We start from the raw sequence: 17,965 nt of genomic DNA, 5'->3' as shown, positions 1-17,965 counted from the left end.
TTGTTCGCAACCCCCACCCCCACTAGAAGGGGAATTCCCTCCCCTATAAACGATTTGAAAATTTTTCACTCCCTCCATTCCATAATGTCCACCTCTCCCTCATCCCCACCGGGAAAGCGCCCCGTGTCCTGATTGCTCATGAATCGCAGAAACATGATATCGCACAAACCATTCTCGTTGGTGGGTAAGCTGGCTATTCGTTGCTACAGGTAGGGGCTCTACTGTAAACGGGTAGTGGCTCTACCGCTACAGCACAGCAGTCACAACGAACTTGGTTCATTACGACAGAATAATCATACTCTTTTACGGCAACAGTGCGGACAACAACATGGCGACGTTCCGAGGTGCAGATCAGAAGTGGCTCGTTGAAACGGCACAAAGTCTACTCGGAAAGGACCCAGCAGCGGCGAAAGCCTGGTTACTTACAGCAAGGGCACTGTTTCCACGAGATTTTGGCATCCAGGTGAGCTATGCCCGGTGGTTTCATTTAATGGTGAGCCACGGTCACGAGTGACGGTGGGTGAGCTATGGATATAGCACCGCGTACGATGCTGTGTTCCCGTTCCCGGCGTAACATCGGCAACACAGCATCGTACACAGGGCTATGGTGGATTTTGAACGACAATATATTTTCGTGTTTCAGTCAACATGGTGGTACAAGCCGAACTTAATCCATAGACAGCAGAGGAGGATGCCATCACAGTCGTTTGGTGGGCTATTCAGCTCTGGGACTATTCGCCCCATAGACGAGTGTACAGAAGCGAGAAACAACCCAAGTCTGGAAACAGAATGGCTATAAAAACCACGCCATGTCACATTCCGTGTCCGATTTCACTGTGAAAATTAGCAAGTTCATCTATCATGCAACCGTCGATCGTTCCCTATCATTCTAAAATTTCATACCTGATACTTTATCTGATTCAAAAACGCTCGTTTCGTGTGATTTTCGGCCGAATTCGACGGACACCTCGCCAAAACCTGGGGTGAGCAACATTCCGGTCACCTCTTGGGTACCTCCACTTTACTGACGTTGGCGCCGCCTACCCATGAGGGATGACTGGAATGTTGCTCACGCTTATGTTTTGGCCAGGTGTCTCTCGAACTCGGCCGAAAATCACAGGAAATGAGCATTTTGTAAGCAGATGAAGTATCAGGTATGAATTTTCGTGTGATTTTCGGCCGAGTTCAGAAGACACGTCGCCAAAACATAAGGCATGAACAACCTTCCAGTCACCCCTCATGGGTACGCAGCGCTAACGTCAGTAAAGTGGAGGTGCCCAACGTCCACTGTGAGGTGACCGGAATGTTGCTCACCCCCAGGTTTTGGCGAGGTGTCCGTCGAATTCGGCCGAAAATCACACGAAACGAGCGTTTTTGAATCAGATAAAGTATCAGGTATGAAATTTTAGAATGATAGGGAACGATCGACGGTTGCATGATAGATGAACTTGCTAATTTTCACAGTGAAATCGGACACGGAATGTGACATGGCGTGGTTTTTATAGCCATTCTGTTTCCAGACTTGGGTTGTTTCTCGCTTCTGTACACTCGTCTATGGGGCGAATAGTCCCAGAGCTGAATAGCCCACCAAACGACTGTGATGCCATGCTAAGTATCGCAACTACGAGAAGCAGACAGGCAAATCAAACGCATCATTAGCCAAAATAGTAATATCGGGTACATGTTACTACTACGCTAGTACACTGGTCATAGCTTAGCTGCAGTGCTGTAGCTTGCTTTTGTCTGACCCAAATACCAAGGCAAAACGTCGATCTACTGCACTGTAGCTGCAAAATTGTAGCTCTACGGTGAGGCGGTCGGTGAGTTTTGGTTTTTGCGACATTGCTCACCAGTAGAGCTACAATGCCGAAGGCCCTGAAGCATACAAAATAAGCACGCTGCACATGGCACGGCATTTTGATGTAAAATCCCACATATTTACTGCATTCGGTCGTACCGATTTATCACTACTGAAGATTAAACACTATACTACACTAACCTTGTCATGTATGGGGTTTGGTATTTGTTCAAATACGTCGATCGCGTTCCAAAAACATTTCTTGGAGCCGCCATTACCAACTTCCGGTAATGGCGGCTCCCAGAAACACGCTCGATGTTTATGGAACGCGATCGACGTGTCTGTGCTAATACCAAACCCCATAAACGACAAGGTTAGTGTAGTATAGTGTTTAGTCTTCAGTAGTGATAAATCGGTATGACCAAATGCAGTAAATATGTGGGATTTTACATGAAAATGCCGCGCCATGTGTGGCGCGCTTATTTTGTATGCTACAGGGCCTTCGGCATTGTAGCTCTACTGGTGAGCGATGTCGCAAAAACCAAAACTCACCGACCGCCTCACTGTAGAGCTACAATTTTGCAGCTAACTGCACTGCAGCTACATCATATATTATATTAATTACATAGCTCTGCCTGGCAGGGCTGTGTGTCACCTGCCGTAGGCCTGTGGTACATGTATGAGGCCTATGGCTGATAACACACAGCCCTGCCATGCAGAGCTGCAGTACACTGGTCACTGTACACCGTTTTCAGTGTACATGTACGGCACTTGCGGCCAGGCCTGGTGATCACATGCATAATGCTCACTTTGTAGAGGTAATAGTACCTCTATGCTCACATTAAAAAAGACATATTTACGGCTCAGACTACAAGCTGCAACACAGCCATACATACAACACTGCCAAAATTTGTCTGCATTTCAAGCAGTACAGCTATAGTGTCCGATGTCAAGCGTGCAGTTATAGCCATGAACAGTGCAGTAAACATGTTTGGCATACCGTTCACAACCCTAAAAAAACCAGCCAGAACTAACACATTGGTGGTAAGGAACAGGAGTTTAAAAGAACATGTGAGTTCAGGCTATCAACACTAGCACTCACTCCTACATAGTTTTATGGCCATGGCATTACAAAAATCACTAGGGTACTTCCAGCAAGGTGATAGGGTCAATCATATCATTCAGATGAGCTATCAGTATTGAAAATGCAAGCAGGGATTCCATGGATTTTATTGTTTGTCAACTATACAGCAATCTTGAAGAATTACAGTTGTATCATATGTACATGTGTCATGTACTACAAGAGTTGCATTTCAATACACAAAACAGCACATTTTCTTCTAGTTCAAATAATCTTTGTTCAATCCAGACATGATTTACCCACAGACAGTAGTTTCTCTACTGTCCATGATTTACCCATGATCTTCAATGGAAACCTATGGTGCAGAATTGATGATTTATGAATCAACAAGCACCTGTCAATAGACAAAATCCACTTACTGATGTACACTTCTTAGTATTGTTAGCATTGCTATGAAAACACAAATAAACTTGCCACAATACTGCATATTGCAGACGTTGCTTCAATCGCTGATAAATGCACGGCACAATAGACACGCCATATTTGTATACATACCAATTAGGCTATCAGGCGATACTTTACTTTATCAAAGTAGCCAGATTATACATGTCAATATGAAATAGGTAAGCAAAGGTGTTAAATTAAGTGACTTGAATCAAAATGGTGTGGTATCAAATTGACTAGCAGCTTCTCTTTCATTTGCTCAATGAATCTATCAATACTCTCTCTCATCAACTTAAGGTTCCAAGACAAGAAATTGACCTTTTTAATCTAATAATTCTCTGGTGGTTAGTAAGCTCAGAGCCCCCGCAAATTATACATTTTCTGAAAGCCTAGATATAGGAAAACATTTTGGTACCGTCACGTGATATTTATGTAAATAATGGTCACCATTATTTACATAAATATCACATGACGTGACAGGTAATTTGCATAACCTTTCAAAAATAGGTTTTCCGTATGTCCTGTTTCAATACTTCAAAATATCTGATTCAAACTTTCTGGAATGCAAGCTGTCACAACGCTCTTCCTGAGTTTGTCTCAGATTTTTTATATCTTGCTTATTTTTTTGGAACACAATTTTAAAGAAATCAACTAGGGTAAAATTCACCACTCTGGAAGTTTTTCTGGCATAAAAATTGTTTGAGAAGGTTAAAAAAATTTTTTAGACACAATTTGGAAGATCTTAAGGACAGCTTGCACTCACACAAATTTCAGCCTTTTATCTCAAAGCATTGAAACAAAACATAGGGAAAACCGATTTTTGAAAGGTTATGCAAATTATGTCACATGATAGTTATGTAAACAATGGTGACACTATGGTAACCGAAATGTTCCCCTATATCGGGATTTCCAAAAATATATAATTTACTGGGTTCTCAACTTATTAATCACTAGAGAATTATTAGCTTAAAAAGGTCAATTTCTTGTCTTTGAACCTTAACACCGGCACATCATGTATCTATAAGTGTACATGTATCTGTGGGTGCTCACATGATCTTAAAAGTATAATTATCACAGAATAAGAAAGCTAATTTTTAGGACTTTTTAAAAATGATTATTGCAAAAAATTTATTATTCATACACTGTGTGCTGATTCAAATTGCCCTGTATTTCCAGTGCATCACCCAAAAACAAAATAAACGAAAATAACGAAAATAAACAAAAATAAACAAATATTGTTGTTTTCAAATGTAAATAACAAAGTTGTTGTATTTTTTCACAGTACCAGTCATACTGTATTGCAAAATCATCAAGGCATTTGAAGGAAGCTGCCAGATCACTGTACAATCTGTAAGTCCTTTATAGAATATTCTTGTGCTCATCATGTGTATCTAAAAAACTTCTTCCAGCCATGGTCATTACAGCTATGGTCTCAGACAGAAAAGTTCATTGTATCTCCACCCAGCTGTCATCTTTGCTCAGCATTTGAGTAGTCATAAATGTGTTCTATTATTGATATCGTTGTAGAAATGAATACAATACTGTATATGTTACTCTGTTTTCTTATGTGTCTCTGAGGCTTTATATAAAATGATTGGCAGAATCATTGACCCGTGGCAGAATTAATCATATAAGATGCCGTTGTTCATTTTATTGCATGACCTGTGACCCCTTGTCAAATTGTAAATTAATGGTACTAAGGGAATCCATGAAGCTGAATTAATAGGAGTATTTTAATAGACAATTGAAATGTTCCAAAACAATCATTTATTGTCACCTAACAATGAACAGAATTTTCTGGCTTTCATTTCTCCTCAAAAGACCCATCATTTAATTTCAAATGAAGTTTATCCAAGAAGCATGTACATATATGACGTCACCGTTATATTAGACTGTTGACAGCCACCTCTAGCATTGAGGCTGTCAGTGCATTTTGAATAGATGGGCACAAGCCTCATGTCTATGGTACTAGGCCTTGAGGCTTCAGCTCTCAGTTGTTTGGACAAGCATACTCTATGCACACGGCACCTGCAACAGTGACTCCTTTGTTATTTTATACACTAGAGACTGTCAACAGTCTATCATTGCATTTCCAATGGAAAATACCCCCCATGTTTGTACAATGTACAATATTGTGGATTCCCTTGCAAGAGTTCTAACCAAATTTTAATATATATTTAACAACTTTAAATCTTTAGGTTTATTCAGTTCCACCATGAAGCCACACTATGGCAAGAACTTCATTGTATCACCATGGCGATGCAATCTGACCAATCAGACCCTTACACTTTGTTTCTCTCAGGTAAGGAAATAAACATGGATTATTCAGTCACTGTGTCTTGCCATACCAGTGTCAGTGTTGATTTCAATTTCAATGAGCATCCCACAGCATCTCCAGATATTGGTGACCATATGTTTCAACAATGTATCAGCTGATTGAATCATTGTGATGAGAATTCATATTGTGTATAATGTCTTTCATCGCTTTTAATTAGACTTATGACTGTTTCTCATAATAAAGGCTATGTACCCATGTAGAATTCATACAAAATTCACATTTTAATGATGCTCGTTAAGCACATATTATTAAACAATGAACTTGTAGTTTCCAACTCCCAAATCATGTTACTTTGTTACTTTGTTATTTCTCTGTGTTGCAGAATTATTTGAAACACTGCCAAGTCAAGCACAACATGATATACTTCTTCAGGTTTCAGGTAGGAACTTCATACAAACACACAAATCTGAAAGTCTTTTTTTTCATAGTGCAAGCAGTGACTTTGAACAATGAACTGGAATTGGAATTGTTCAGACACTGTGTCGCACATGAAGGTTGCCAGTTTCTGTAAACAGGTCATAACTAAAATTATAACCTGTTGAAATTGTATCTTCATAATTGAAGTGAATGAAGTGACAGTGTTGTACTGACATTTACTTTGATAATTGGTGTACAGGAACTGCGCAATTGTTTTTCATTTTTAAATGTGAATAAGATCAGCATATCAAACACCAACGAATAATTTGTATGTACCACTCTTATCATAATTCCTGTAGAATCTGTTCATAACTTGTTGCCTGTCTATGAGATAGTTATTGTTACTGTACTTCCTAAACAAATGGTAAATTAGTGACATTTGATAATGACTGTCATCTATTTTTGTTTACAGAACACACCAAGGACATTCTAGCACACTGTAAATTGCAACTTCTCTTGCTAGGTAGATTTTCATCAGCTGTTGTGACTCATGGGGTAAGTGTTATGTATTTTACCTGTGTTATATGCACCTAGAAATTACAAGGACTTAAATGGGAAGTTACAGGACTGTAGGTGCACAATTGGGGGATTACTGATGACGCAGCCATTCGCATACACTGGGCGGGAGTTTTTGAATTCTCATAGCATCGCTTTGACTGTATGATAAATTTGAATAATCATGATGGGCATTTTCGTGACTTGTGCAAAAAGGGCTCATATGGTCGTACATGGAACACATTTTGAAACATATGCATCCTCCAACAGAAAACGGAACATTTTTCAGTTTATTTTCGACTAAAGTTTAGTCGCTATATATTCACAGACATCTTATGCAAGATTCAATGACAATGAACGCCTGAAACATGGTAAATTTATGAGATTCTGGGACCAAACAAGGCACGTCCAATCAGTAGCGTGCCTTTTCACATTTGCATAGAATTACGATAATCTGGCTTTTTATAGGGGAATTTCCTGTTTAAACATTTGAAGAAACTTTTCTTAATGAAACTTTCAACCATTCTCTTTTGAAATCAAGAATAAAATGAGGGCTCACCATGCAAAGTTTAGTACATGAAAACAAAATTAGCTAACATTTACCTTGAAATTCAAAAATCAAAACTCAATTGAGAAAAACAATATTTCCGATTTTCAAGATATCTGAGAAGGTGAAAACTTTTCCTACTCCAAGAGCTTTAAAATGAGCCCAAATAAGTGGTAGACCAGAAAAGTATTGGAAAAAGTTGAGTCTTGATATCTGTCTTGAAGATGCATTCTACCCCAACAAAGATAAAAGTTTGATCCGGCTATGAATACAGAATTTGATTTCGCCTTTCAAAATGCAAAGATTCACCAACAATCAATTTCTAATGGACAGACTTGAATTTAAAATCATACATGACTGTAAAGGTGTCTGGTAACATGTACCGTACTGTACATTAATGGTAGATCACACAATTCACTTTTTCTACAAATGCTTAAATTTCATTTGATACCAGGTGAAGCTTGTTGAGACTTTATTGAATGCTGAGAAGCTTCAATCAGACAAGAATCCAGTCAACTGTTTCCGCAAACTGCTCGGTATGTACTGGCCCTTAGAATGATTTGACTTGAAGGATTATCTTATTTTTAGAACCACTACGTTCAATTACATTTATGTCATTCTCAGTAAAAGTTACCTGGCATAATCATGTATGTGATACTAGTTATCCAATACATGGAGAGTCACAGTAGCATGACTGATATAAACATTGTTACAAATGTGTCATCAGTGGTTCTACTATGTAATGAAAAGGATGTGGTGTTCCTCAGGCTCAGTGCACCAGAGAGTATGAAGAGAACACAAGGTAGCTGTACAAACAAACTCACATGTACAAACTTGTATTGAAAGACACATATTTCTATGCATGTTTTAGCATGTGGTATTGTTTGTACCGTCGTCCGTGGAAATTCCGGGTTTAACCCATTTCCTGTTTTATACTCAGTCTACTGGAATTTTATCTATATACACATTACAAACTGTGTTAATCTACAGTAATAATCTCAACATCAGACTTGAGTTTGTAAATTTACAAAATATCCATACTAACATGTATATACATGTATTCTCTTTCATCAGAAACTCATCCTTTGGTGCTTTTCTTCCATTTTCTTGCAGTCTGTGATGTACTTCCTATCATTTTATCCAACCATGACACTCAGTGCAGTCATAAACAACTATCAAAATGGCTTCAGAAATCACTGGAGTTCTACGTCACCTTTGTGGTCAGACCTAAATCACATGATAGTGGTGGCTTCAAGAGTCCTTTGAAATCACCTGACTCCTCATCGGCCAGGTAAATCGCCAGTACAGCCACTTTTGTCAATTGTAATAATTTACTTTTGTGAAAAAGAATGTTTGTCATAAGTGACTGTATGATACCAGTAATAGTGGAAGCCTAATCCCCAGTGGAAAATATGAAATTTAGTTTCAAGCAACAAATTGAATGAGGACATTTAGAGCTACCAGTGCACCAAATCAAATCCACCCACAATCCGCTGTTTTGTCTGTATACTGTATACGCATTAGCATTCAGTTGTAGTATTTATACCATTGTTTTCCACTTTCACATAGACATCACTTATGGCAGGGAAGTTCATTAATCTGTACAAAATAGTAGTTATAACCCTCCACATTATTTTCCTGATGCATAGTAGGTCTGCCTAACCTACTGACAGCATTGGCAATGCACAACGGTCTGGTGCGACATGCAATAACAAATATTGTCATAAACCATAAAATATACGGTACTTTAGCCATAACTACCGGTATTCTCACAGCAAACCACATTTCAAATCTCTAGTCACATGAAATGTTTGTCCATTTCTCTTGTGACAGATTCACTCACATTGATGGTTTGACAGAGCGGGAGAGCCAAGTTGACAAACCATGGACCAACTTACACAATTTACTGATGTTATCAGCCACAAGACTTGGATGGAACACAGAGAATGTTGTACCAACAGACAGGTAATGTAATCCTTAAAGGGGATACATTTTTGAGAGAAACAATTTCATGTCCAGGGGATACATGTACATGTACATGTGTGTTGCGACTATTCAATAAATGAAGGCAAGGTTACTCAGACTCCAAGTGTGCTGTATATACACGTACATATATGAACATACACCTCTAGAAAGGTGAACAAGTACAGACAACCTGTGCAAGTAATTAATAGTTCCACTCACAGAAACATTTGAAATTTTGTTCTGTCGCATGAAAATTGGACAACATTTAGTAATATTTTTGCTGTATCATCCTGCAGTCATGGTGGAATTTTAAAGAAACCTAAAGGTTTAGCATTACAGGAAAATGAAAATTTACTATGTGCAACAAAACTCTACAAGTGCTCATGATTTCAAACATTCTTTGCTCACATAAAATTTATGACTAATCACGCATTACTGATCAATTTCCGTTCTCATACAAAGCATTTAATCTTGGCAGACCGCAAGGTAGCATCAAGTAATTTGATAATCTTGCTATGTTGTAAAATGCTAGCCTCTGTTCTTTCTCACACAGGAGCAGCAGACAGCAGTGGTTGTATCTGTCCAGAGTCTACAAATCTTGCAGTAAAGTAGTGGAGGAAAACAAGACAGCTAACTTGAAACCAATCTTCTATTCCCTGATACTGCTCTTCTTTCAGTGTCTCCATGGTTTCCTGAAATACAAAGACCCTGAACAGTTTGCAGGTATGAATCAAAGATTGCTAAAAGAGTACATGTATGGTATGAGTTGATATGGTACAATTGTACTGTATGTGTACATGGAATGCATTGCAGACAATGCAAATGCAATGCAAATCATAGCATGCTGCTTTTTCTATGATTACCTTGCTTGATTTCTGTTCCTATCCAGATAATGTATTGAATGTTTTACATAGCATAAGCATAAGCTGTACTCATGAAGTTAAATATACACTGAGATTGTACAGAAAAGTTCATTCACCTTCACCTTGTGACACTCAGTGATACAGCATCCAAATGCACCAAGTAGTATGTTTATACTTGCTCTGGGCTAGAAAGCTAATATTGTCAAGCAAGGCAACTATGTATGTAGAGTTTAGTATGAATGCAGCATTGCCCTATGACTGCCATGGTTTTACTCATACCCATTGTTATCAATAGTGATTATGGACATATTTGCTGGGCTCCTGGGGTGTACATGTCAAGATTGAATAATTGTTTTTGCAAAACTATCAATTACAATACTTCAACTTATTTAATTAGTTTACAATGTACATGCATTTATGGATTTCAAGTTGTGTATATACCAGTAGATGTATTAATGTAAATTTGTCAATTTTATGCTGACAGTGGCTGTAATTATTGACACAGACTTGCATTGCCTCCACAGGGAGTGGTTCACCAGGCTTTCAGTACGGCACACTGGTTCTACTTCACAATGTTGATATTGCTTTGAAGAAAAAGAAAGACAGAGGTGAACATAAAAGGGCCAGGTTGGAAAAGGTATGGAAAGTACAAAGAATTTATAAATAAATACAACTTAAAGCCAGTATATCTTGTAAGTTAATGTCCAATTGTTCTTAAATAATAATCCATTCCCATAATCAACATGTTGTATCATTGACAGAGTATATATTTCAGTCGGTTTTGGAATACAGGTTATGCATCATGTTTTCAAATGAAATAAGAATAGAACTGTCCATACTAATGGTTCAAATTTGAAAACTGTTTTGCTATCAAATATCACAACGTTTCAAGCATCATAACTTTACAGCTGTGTCTACCATGTATGGTTCTACTGGTAGGTTTAAAGGGCCCATACAGATATTGCATGTTGGTATTAGAAAATTTATAATGAATCGTTTATTGACAATATTAGCCTGAAGTCTCAATTTTGACTTTGCACTTCCTGATATGCGAGCCTTCATTCTTCCATGAATTCAAAGAAAATATGTTAGTTACTGGAATTTCTGTAGATCACAAACATTATCAGAATGTATGTGTGTACATTTTGGTATGTACTTGCATGTTCTGGTAAGTTATACACCTCTCGCAACTCCCAGAATTGCGTAGTAGAGTACAGTATGTGTCCCAAATTGAATCAATACTAAGATAACTTTGCCACAGCAGCAGCTATGAGAAAGCATGTGATGAGCACACCATGCGTATGTTTGTTATCTCCCCAGCAGGAGGATGGCGGTGAAGGCAGTAAAGATCAAATCAGTGTGTTTGGTGTCAGCAAAGACAAAGCTGATCTGCTGGAATCATTCACTACAGCTGTACACTGTTGGCAGTTACTCCAATCAGATGAAACATTTGACAAAGGTAAATGCTAATTTTGTTCAGATGAACCCCATTGGAGTTTGAAAGTGACATTGGCACCATTCTAGTATATGGAATGGTGTGAAGGCCCTTCCAATTACAATAAAAGTATCTGTGTTTCGTAAATTCAGAATTGGGGCTTGCCTTGTTTAGCAATTTTTATCCCAGATTGATTTGCAGAAGATTATTTATCAGAAGTACAGACTTAAGACTTGCAGATCTTGATTTTAAATGGGAAAGTGTTTTTCAAAGGGGGTAGCTATACAATAAACAGGTTTTGAAAATGGATAGAATTTGTTTATCCTGCCGCATTTGATTACTTGATGTGGTATCATCAAGTGAATCAGAAGTTATTTCACCAAAGTAACGACTATTTTACCGAAGAATTTAAAGTTTCCCTGCATAAATGCATGTAAGTAGCTAATTTGCCCAGACAAATACAAAACTATTGCCACCAGATTGCATCATAAATATTCTTTTCTGTCAGTTCATAATCAAAGAAACACAAGTTTTTTCTTTACTCTATCGCTTTTACACTCAATTTTTGCAAACTTTTCATATTATAGATTTCAAGTGGTTATTACATCATTGGAGATCAGAAAGATGGACATGGTTGGTGTCATTCCAAATTGATATGGGCATATTCTCTGTAAGTGAACTTTTTGTCATTGTCCTTTTCAAGTTATTGTGATCACAACATCAAGAATGTTTTCTGTGGTGGAGTTGGAAATTGAGGTTTAGAAATTGGAAATGATAATTTGAAGATAATGATTTTTTCTTTAATTATTCTTGAGCAGTAATTCAACTGCAAGCATGGCTTTGGTGCCGCAATCAATATCATTGTGAACGACTTGCACACATTTGGCACAGTCAGACTTTGTTTAAGGGTGCCCTCAACGTCATGTGTTGCACAACTCATACAGTACCTTACCATACAATTAATCATCTTTGTACCAAAGTTTAAGATATCAGTGAAAATGTAATGTTAAAGGGGCATCGCAGTTCAAACCTTTTTCAAAGTTTATAGTCTTCCAAATAAAAGCCTTCAAATAATTGTAACTTGCTTTCATACAGCAATCACGAAAAGTTTCCATGCATCAATTACATACAAATCATTTTGCAACTGAAATTCCATGCTCACACAATATACATGGTTTCCACTGTAACTGTTCACAGGGAGACACAGCCAAGGCGCTGATCATGTTAGAAGACAGGCAAGAGTCAGGTGAAGTACAGGTGAGGGTTGGGGAGAGAGAGAAAGAGAGAGTGAGTTAATGAGTGTCTGAATGAGTTTGTACATAGGCAAGCAGATACACCTCTTCCATAATAATTATAATTGACTCAAATGTCAAAATGAAGCCTATAATGTTAAGATACTTTTTTATTGATCTCTGTTGGGTTTCTTTCACTTTAAAAATGAAGCTTCATGATATGTTCTGTATCATGTACTTGCTAGGGCAGAATGCAATGTATACTGCAAGAGGACTCACTATATTAGTGCGAAACAACATTGAAGTATTGTTTAATTAATATGTAGATACAAATACTTAAAATATACTAAATCAATTTTCATTGTCTATCAATAGACTGCTTAGTATTATAAGTGCATACAGAATAAAATACAAAACAAAAGCTAGGAGGAATTATTAATGTCCATGGCTGACAGAAATCCTTTGCCAAGAATTCAGACAAGGCTGATAGTGTTTATAATTGTGTTTTTTCCTTCAGGGTCAGTTGGAGGCAGCTCTTCAGCTATCATCTTGCTCTCTTGCCATGAAGCTCTACAAAGTAAGTTTTGTTCATGAGTTTTGTTTCTGTTCATTTGATAAAGAAAGACAAGGTATGAAGTGCTGACAGTCACGGTTGTTTGTGATTCACGCATTTAATTTCATGACTGCAAAATATGGTGTGTATATTGTACACATGATTTAAATGCTCTGGCAACATTTGAATTTTTAAGCATGAAAAATTGACAAATCAAATTGTGAAAGTAATTCCTAAATTGTTTCAATCAAGAATATTATTTATATGAAATTTCAAAGGAATTTATGAAAGTTGCTTCAACTTCATAAATTCACACTCTCTCCATCAGAAAGCCTGTGACATGGCCCTGAATGCAGTTGCTAAGTTACCGGAAACAATGGATTGTAAACCACCGCATCAGGAGGAGAGCAAGCCAACCCATAATCTTCAGTTTGTATCATGCACACCTACCTACATTTTACCGTACTGTATTAAACTTGTACTTATGTGTTTTAAGGTAAGTGTACGCCATAACATACATTAAGTGACTTTCTCACAAGAGTGCATTGCTACTGGTGAACTGAGTTCATTCAAACCATTCATTTTCAATTTTTTTTTGCACTGGATTTGAGCAATAATGTATTCAGTCCTGGCTCATACTGTGTGAAATCTGCATGACATAATGTATGAGGCAACGCCGAGTATATCATGGAGAGCAAAGTTTGCTTGAGTCCATTATTGACTGAGAGGGGTACATTATTGCTATTATTTTATAGTTTGCCAATGGGAGGGACTTTGTAGATGGGGAGGCAATACTGGATAATGGGATGTATGATCAGCAATAATCTGAGGGGAATGACATCACAAAATGCATTTGTATTGACAGAGCAATAATACAATTCCTATTATTGTTGCATGTTCTTGTTTGTTACACATGATGAACTTCTCTTTGACAGTAACCAGAAATATTTAGAAGCTTTTTACACATGCAAGTTGTATATTCTCTTTATTTTGTAAAAGCTTCATCATACATGTAGTTCATGAAATCTACATTTTGCTTTTTCTCATATTCATCACCACGGCTCATTCCTTACTGCTGATGTATTTACATGAACATTATACTTTCATTTTCTCCTCAGAAAATCTTCAACTCTGGTGGTGTAAATGAAATGGCCCTGGGTCACATGATCACAATGATGCAGTATGATTGGCCAAAAGAAGAGAAGCTATTCACACAAGTAATAGACGTCATTTGTCAGCAAGGCAGTCTGACTTACTTCCCATTCTTCAATTATGTCATCAGTATCCTTTGCAATGAAACGGCACAACACTGTAAAGTTGTTTATGAATTGTGTTAAACAAGATTTGGTTGTTTGGTTGGTGTGATGAGTGTTCTGAGTACATGTTTCATCTTGTGTCAAAGTTGAATCAGTTGTTGCAACACAGATAACCTATGATTTGCTCTTATGAAACATCAAGAAATGCCAGATTGAGTATTATTACTGTCTGCCTATCATGTCATAGAAATGTGTATTAACAAAAAATAGTGAGTACAGATGTGCTTTGCTTTGGCGGAGTTTTCTTTGTGATTTATCTTATGTCTGCTGATTGCACCAGACAGTAGGGTCTATGACCATCAGTGGAGTAAACTTGTGGGGCAAGGCATGAAAGCATTGTGTCAGATCGTGTTAGTGAAATATGTCCGTGTGAGCGATGAATGCACATTTGATATTATGACTTACAGGGTAGTAATAGAGTGCATGTGACCCCATCAGTCCCCAGTGCTTTGTATCATGTGTTTTGATCCAGGATATATCTTGTAAGGAAAGACAATGACATCAATAAACTATAAAACTGTTAGTGATTCATCAACAATGCAACTGGTAATCTCATATTCCCTCCAAAACTAGATTAAAAATTTAATGTAGCAATTTTGTTAAAAATGTCTATTTTGTTTCCATTTCAGTGTTATGCATTGATATGTGTGTTTTTCATGTTTTTTGGTCATTTTTGCCCGGTTTGTTGTTGTTGTGTGGCAGTGTTATCCTTTCATGGGGAACAACACAGATATTGACATTCTTGAAGAAATTGCTTATCTGAAGACAGATGAGGGCGGTAGAGTAGAGTTAGATCTCATACCACACCCAGTGGCACTGCAAAGGTAAGAAATTGCAAATTGTCATCACATCTCTAATGTTCCCTTCTGAAATATAAAGTCAGGGGAAAAATAGTTACTTCAAGGTTGTGTTTAGATTAATTCAGTGTTGGCACTAGCCTTTAAAAACTTTCCACTGTGCAAAGCCTAGACTGTTTCATATAACTCTGTTGCTTATTCGTTGATTACCACTCTCCCAAACTGTGTCTTCAATGATTTGTGTTCGGTGACTGGCATTTTTGATTGCCTATCAGATTTGTTTTCCATCCAAACTCTACATTAACAGGGATGCAAAAAAAAACAACATTTAGTTTGCCGACATGCACACTGTGTTAGTCAGTTATTACATCAAAATCCAGCAGCTTCCCACTATATGCACAGAGACTGGTTTATAGTTTATCAATAATATATTGTATTTATTTATTTATCTATTTGTTGCAACACTTTTAAAGCAGGGGCTCACTTAAAGCCATAGGAGCAACAAATTACACAGGACACTGGAAATGCAAATAAAAAGTTACAGATTTATATGTTACATTGATTAGGTTATCATCCCACATATAAGTCCATCCTTTTGTATTTGTTGACCACATGGCCATGTGTTCAGTCTGGTGTGTGTTTTACCAGCTTTTGCTTCAAAGTTTAATTGCTGGGCCACATGTACTTTAATACATGTCAAAATTGTATTTTACTGACTGCCATCAGTGAATTTAGCTTATTTTTCAATTTTTTCAATGAAACACTAAAATTGTGGAAAACTTGCAAAACACATTGTTATCATTATATTCAGGTAAACCTCAGAATGTATTCTGTATTATTTTCAACATACGCAGTATGTAGACATATTTCTGGCAATCTACCTGCACCATGGCAACATTGACATGCATATTGCAGTGTGTGTGCACACTGTTATTTTGATCTCCGGTGAATTCACCTCTGTGCATGCCGTAGCATGACTCTACTGTGTTCAGCCGTGTACGTGCATGACACTGAAACAGAAATACCAATGATTCAGTGAAATATAGAGTCTACCAAGCACAACAGCCTTTGTGTAGGATTGCTTCATTTGTCAATTGTACATGTACATGTATGCTGTAATAAAAGCTGCATGGAATCTAAATCCAACCACAAATACAGTAATACTGTCTAGCACTGTCGTGTTTGTGTGACAAGGTTTCTGATTGTCTGTTGTATGACCTTTATACCTTTCCTTGCCTATACTCATTTCTGTCTCCTTCTTTTTCTCAATTTGTAATTACCATCATGTACAGTAGATCACAAACGTAAGTATACAGACTATCAATTATGCATTTCCTATTTAGCCAACTCACAAACATAGCCCGGCATTGTTACCTTAGCCACGTCTCTCCCCCTTTGTCGTTTCAGGACCAGGACTGTCACCAGGGGTGTGACCAAAGGTGGCGAGGAAGATTTCAAAATCGCCATGGAGAAACAGATGGCCAGATGTGATGACAACCTACTCAGTGTCTTGAAACAGTTCCTTATTGAAGAGAGCAAGAGCATCAAACAAGCTACAACACCCCTATGAAACTGCCGTTTTTGGTTTGATCCGTTCATTGTGAATGAAAAGGTTTTTGTATAAGTTGTCATCAGGGGATGATAGCTTGTATCACTGTCTGATTTTTTGATACACTGATCGTATTCAGTCAAATCTTATAGAACGAGTTGAGTGACTGAAATAAAGTATATTAATATTTTAGTAAGACACTAAGTATCATATATTGTCCTGTCCTTGACTTTGTGTATGTGTTTGTGTGACTAGTTTCTTCGGCATAATTAAGGTAGAATTCACCTTGGGTTAGGGACAGATATTTGGACTCTCAGACTTTTCCAATATTTTGCTGGTCCACCCGTAGACCAGCGAAGTCTATGGTCTATGGTCTACCACATGTGTAGGCTCATTTAAAAGCTCTTGGAATAAGAAAACTTTTACTGTCTTATTTTTCAAAACTCAAAAATGTAATTTTTCCCCATTCCCCAGGGATTGCAGCTATTTTGAATTTTCAAATACCTGTAAATATTAGCTGATTTGTTTCTCCAGTACCAAAGCTTTACATGGTGACCCCAGATTTCTAGTTTGGTTTGGTGAGAGAATGGTTGTAAGTTTCATTCAGGAAAACTTTGAACAAGTTTCAGTCTTTCACTTTTGAGGCGCATGCCTGTACAACCTTAATTTCAATGTTGAATTGATCTGACTACATTTAATGCATACCATGGGGTTAGAATAGTCCATAAGAAACTAACAAGCCTAATTCACATTTCAAGAATTGTCACCTTCATGTACCTACCTATTATGTAACATAAAATGTATTTTATGTTGTTTTGTGTTGAAGAAAAAAACATTTCTAATCCAAAGTTTGTGAAGAGCATTTTCATGGAAACCTCCATCCAATAATTCATATTTGGGGAGCCTTTAGGAAGTTGGGATAGCCTCAAAGATCAAGTCATAATCAAATGAGCCACCTTATAGTGGATTTAGGTTCACGAAAACGAATATTTATTTCCCAATAGAGTTGCGGGAACAGGACACAGGCATGATGGCCATTTTGAATTCAAATATCGATAATTGTTACCTAATTTTTTCTCTAGAACCAAACTGTGCACAGTGACCCCTGATTTGTATTCATGATTTGGTGAGAGAA

At 37.4% G+C, this 17,965-nt stretch overlaps 1 protein-coding gene across 2 annotated transcripts; it reads left to right on the top strand.

The window, feature by feature from the left end:
* Positions 1-257: 257 nt before the first annotated feature.
* Positions 258-17,034, top strand: LOC139144112 (integrator complex subunit 10-like). 2 transcript variants are annotated; one of them, XM_070714782.1, is made up of 18 exons: positions 258-463; positions 4,606-4,673; positions 5,522-5,625; positions 5,984-6,040; positions 6,491-6,573; positions 7,575-7,656; positions 8,234-8,411; positions 8,954-9,085; positions 9,639-9,808; positions 10,473-10,585; positions 11,269-11,407; positions 11,971-12,053; positions 12,581-12,640; positions 13,133-13,192; positions 13,497-13,664; positions 14,287-14,449; positions 15,215-15,308; positions 16,689-17,034. In XM_070714782.1, the coding sequence occupies exons 1-18, from the start codon at positions 329-331 to the stop codon at positions 16,849-16,851; spliced, it is 2,052 nt and encodes a 683-aa protein (XP_070570883.1). In that variant the 5' UTR covers positions 258-328; the 3' UTR covers positions 16,852-17,034. The 2 variants fall into 2 exon arrangements, with proteins under 2 accessions (XP_070570883.1, XP_070570884.1); XM_070714783.1 differs by having other exon boundaries at positions 274-463; positions 11,272-11,407.
* Positions 17,035-17,965: the final 931 nt, after the last annotated feature.

This window comes from Ptychodera flava, chromosome 11 (genome assembly GCF_041260155.1).
Source record: "Ptychodera flava strain L36383 chromosome 11, AS_Pfla_20210202, whole genome shotgun sequence".
Taxonomy (NCBI): Eukaryota; Metazoa; Hemichordata; class Enteropneusta; family Ptychoderidae; genus Ptychodera; species Ptychodera flava.
The sequence above is the reverse complement of the archived record's forward strand: the minus strand, read 5'-3'. Positions and strand labels throughout refer to the sequence as shown.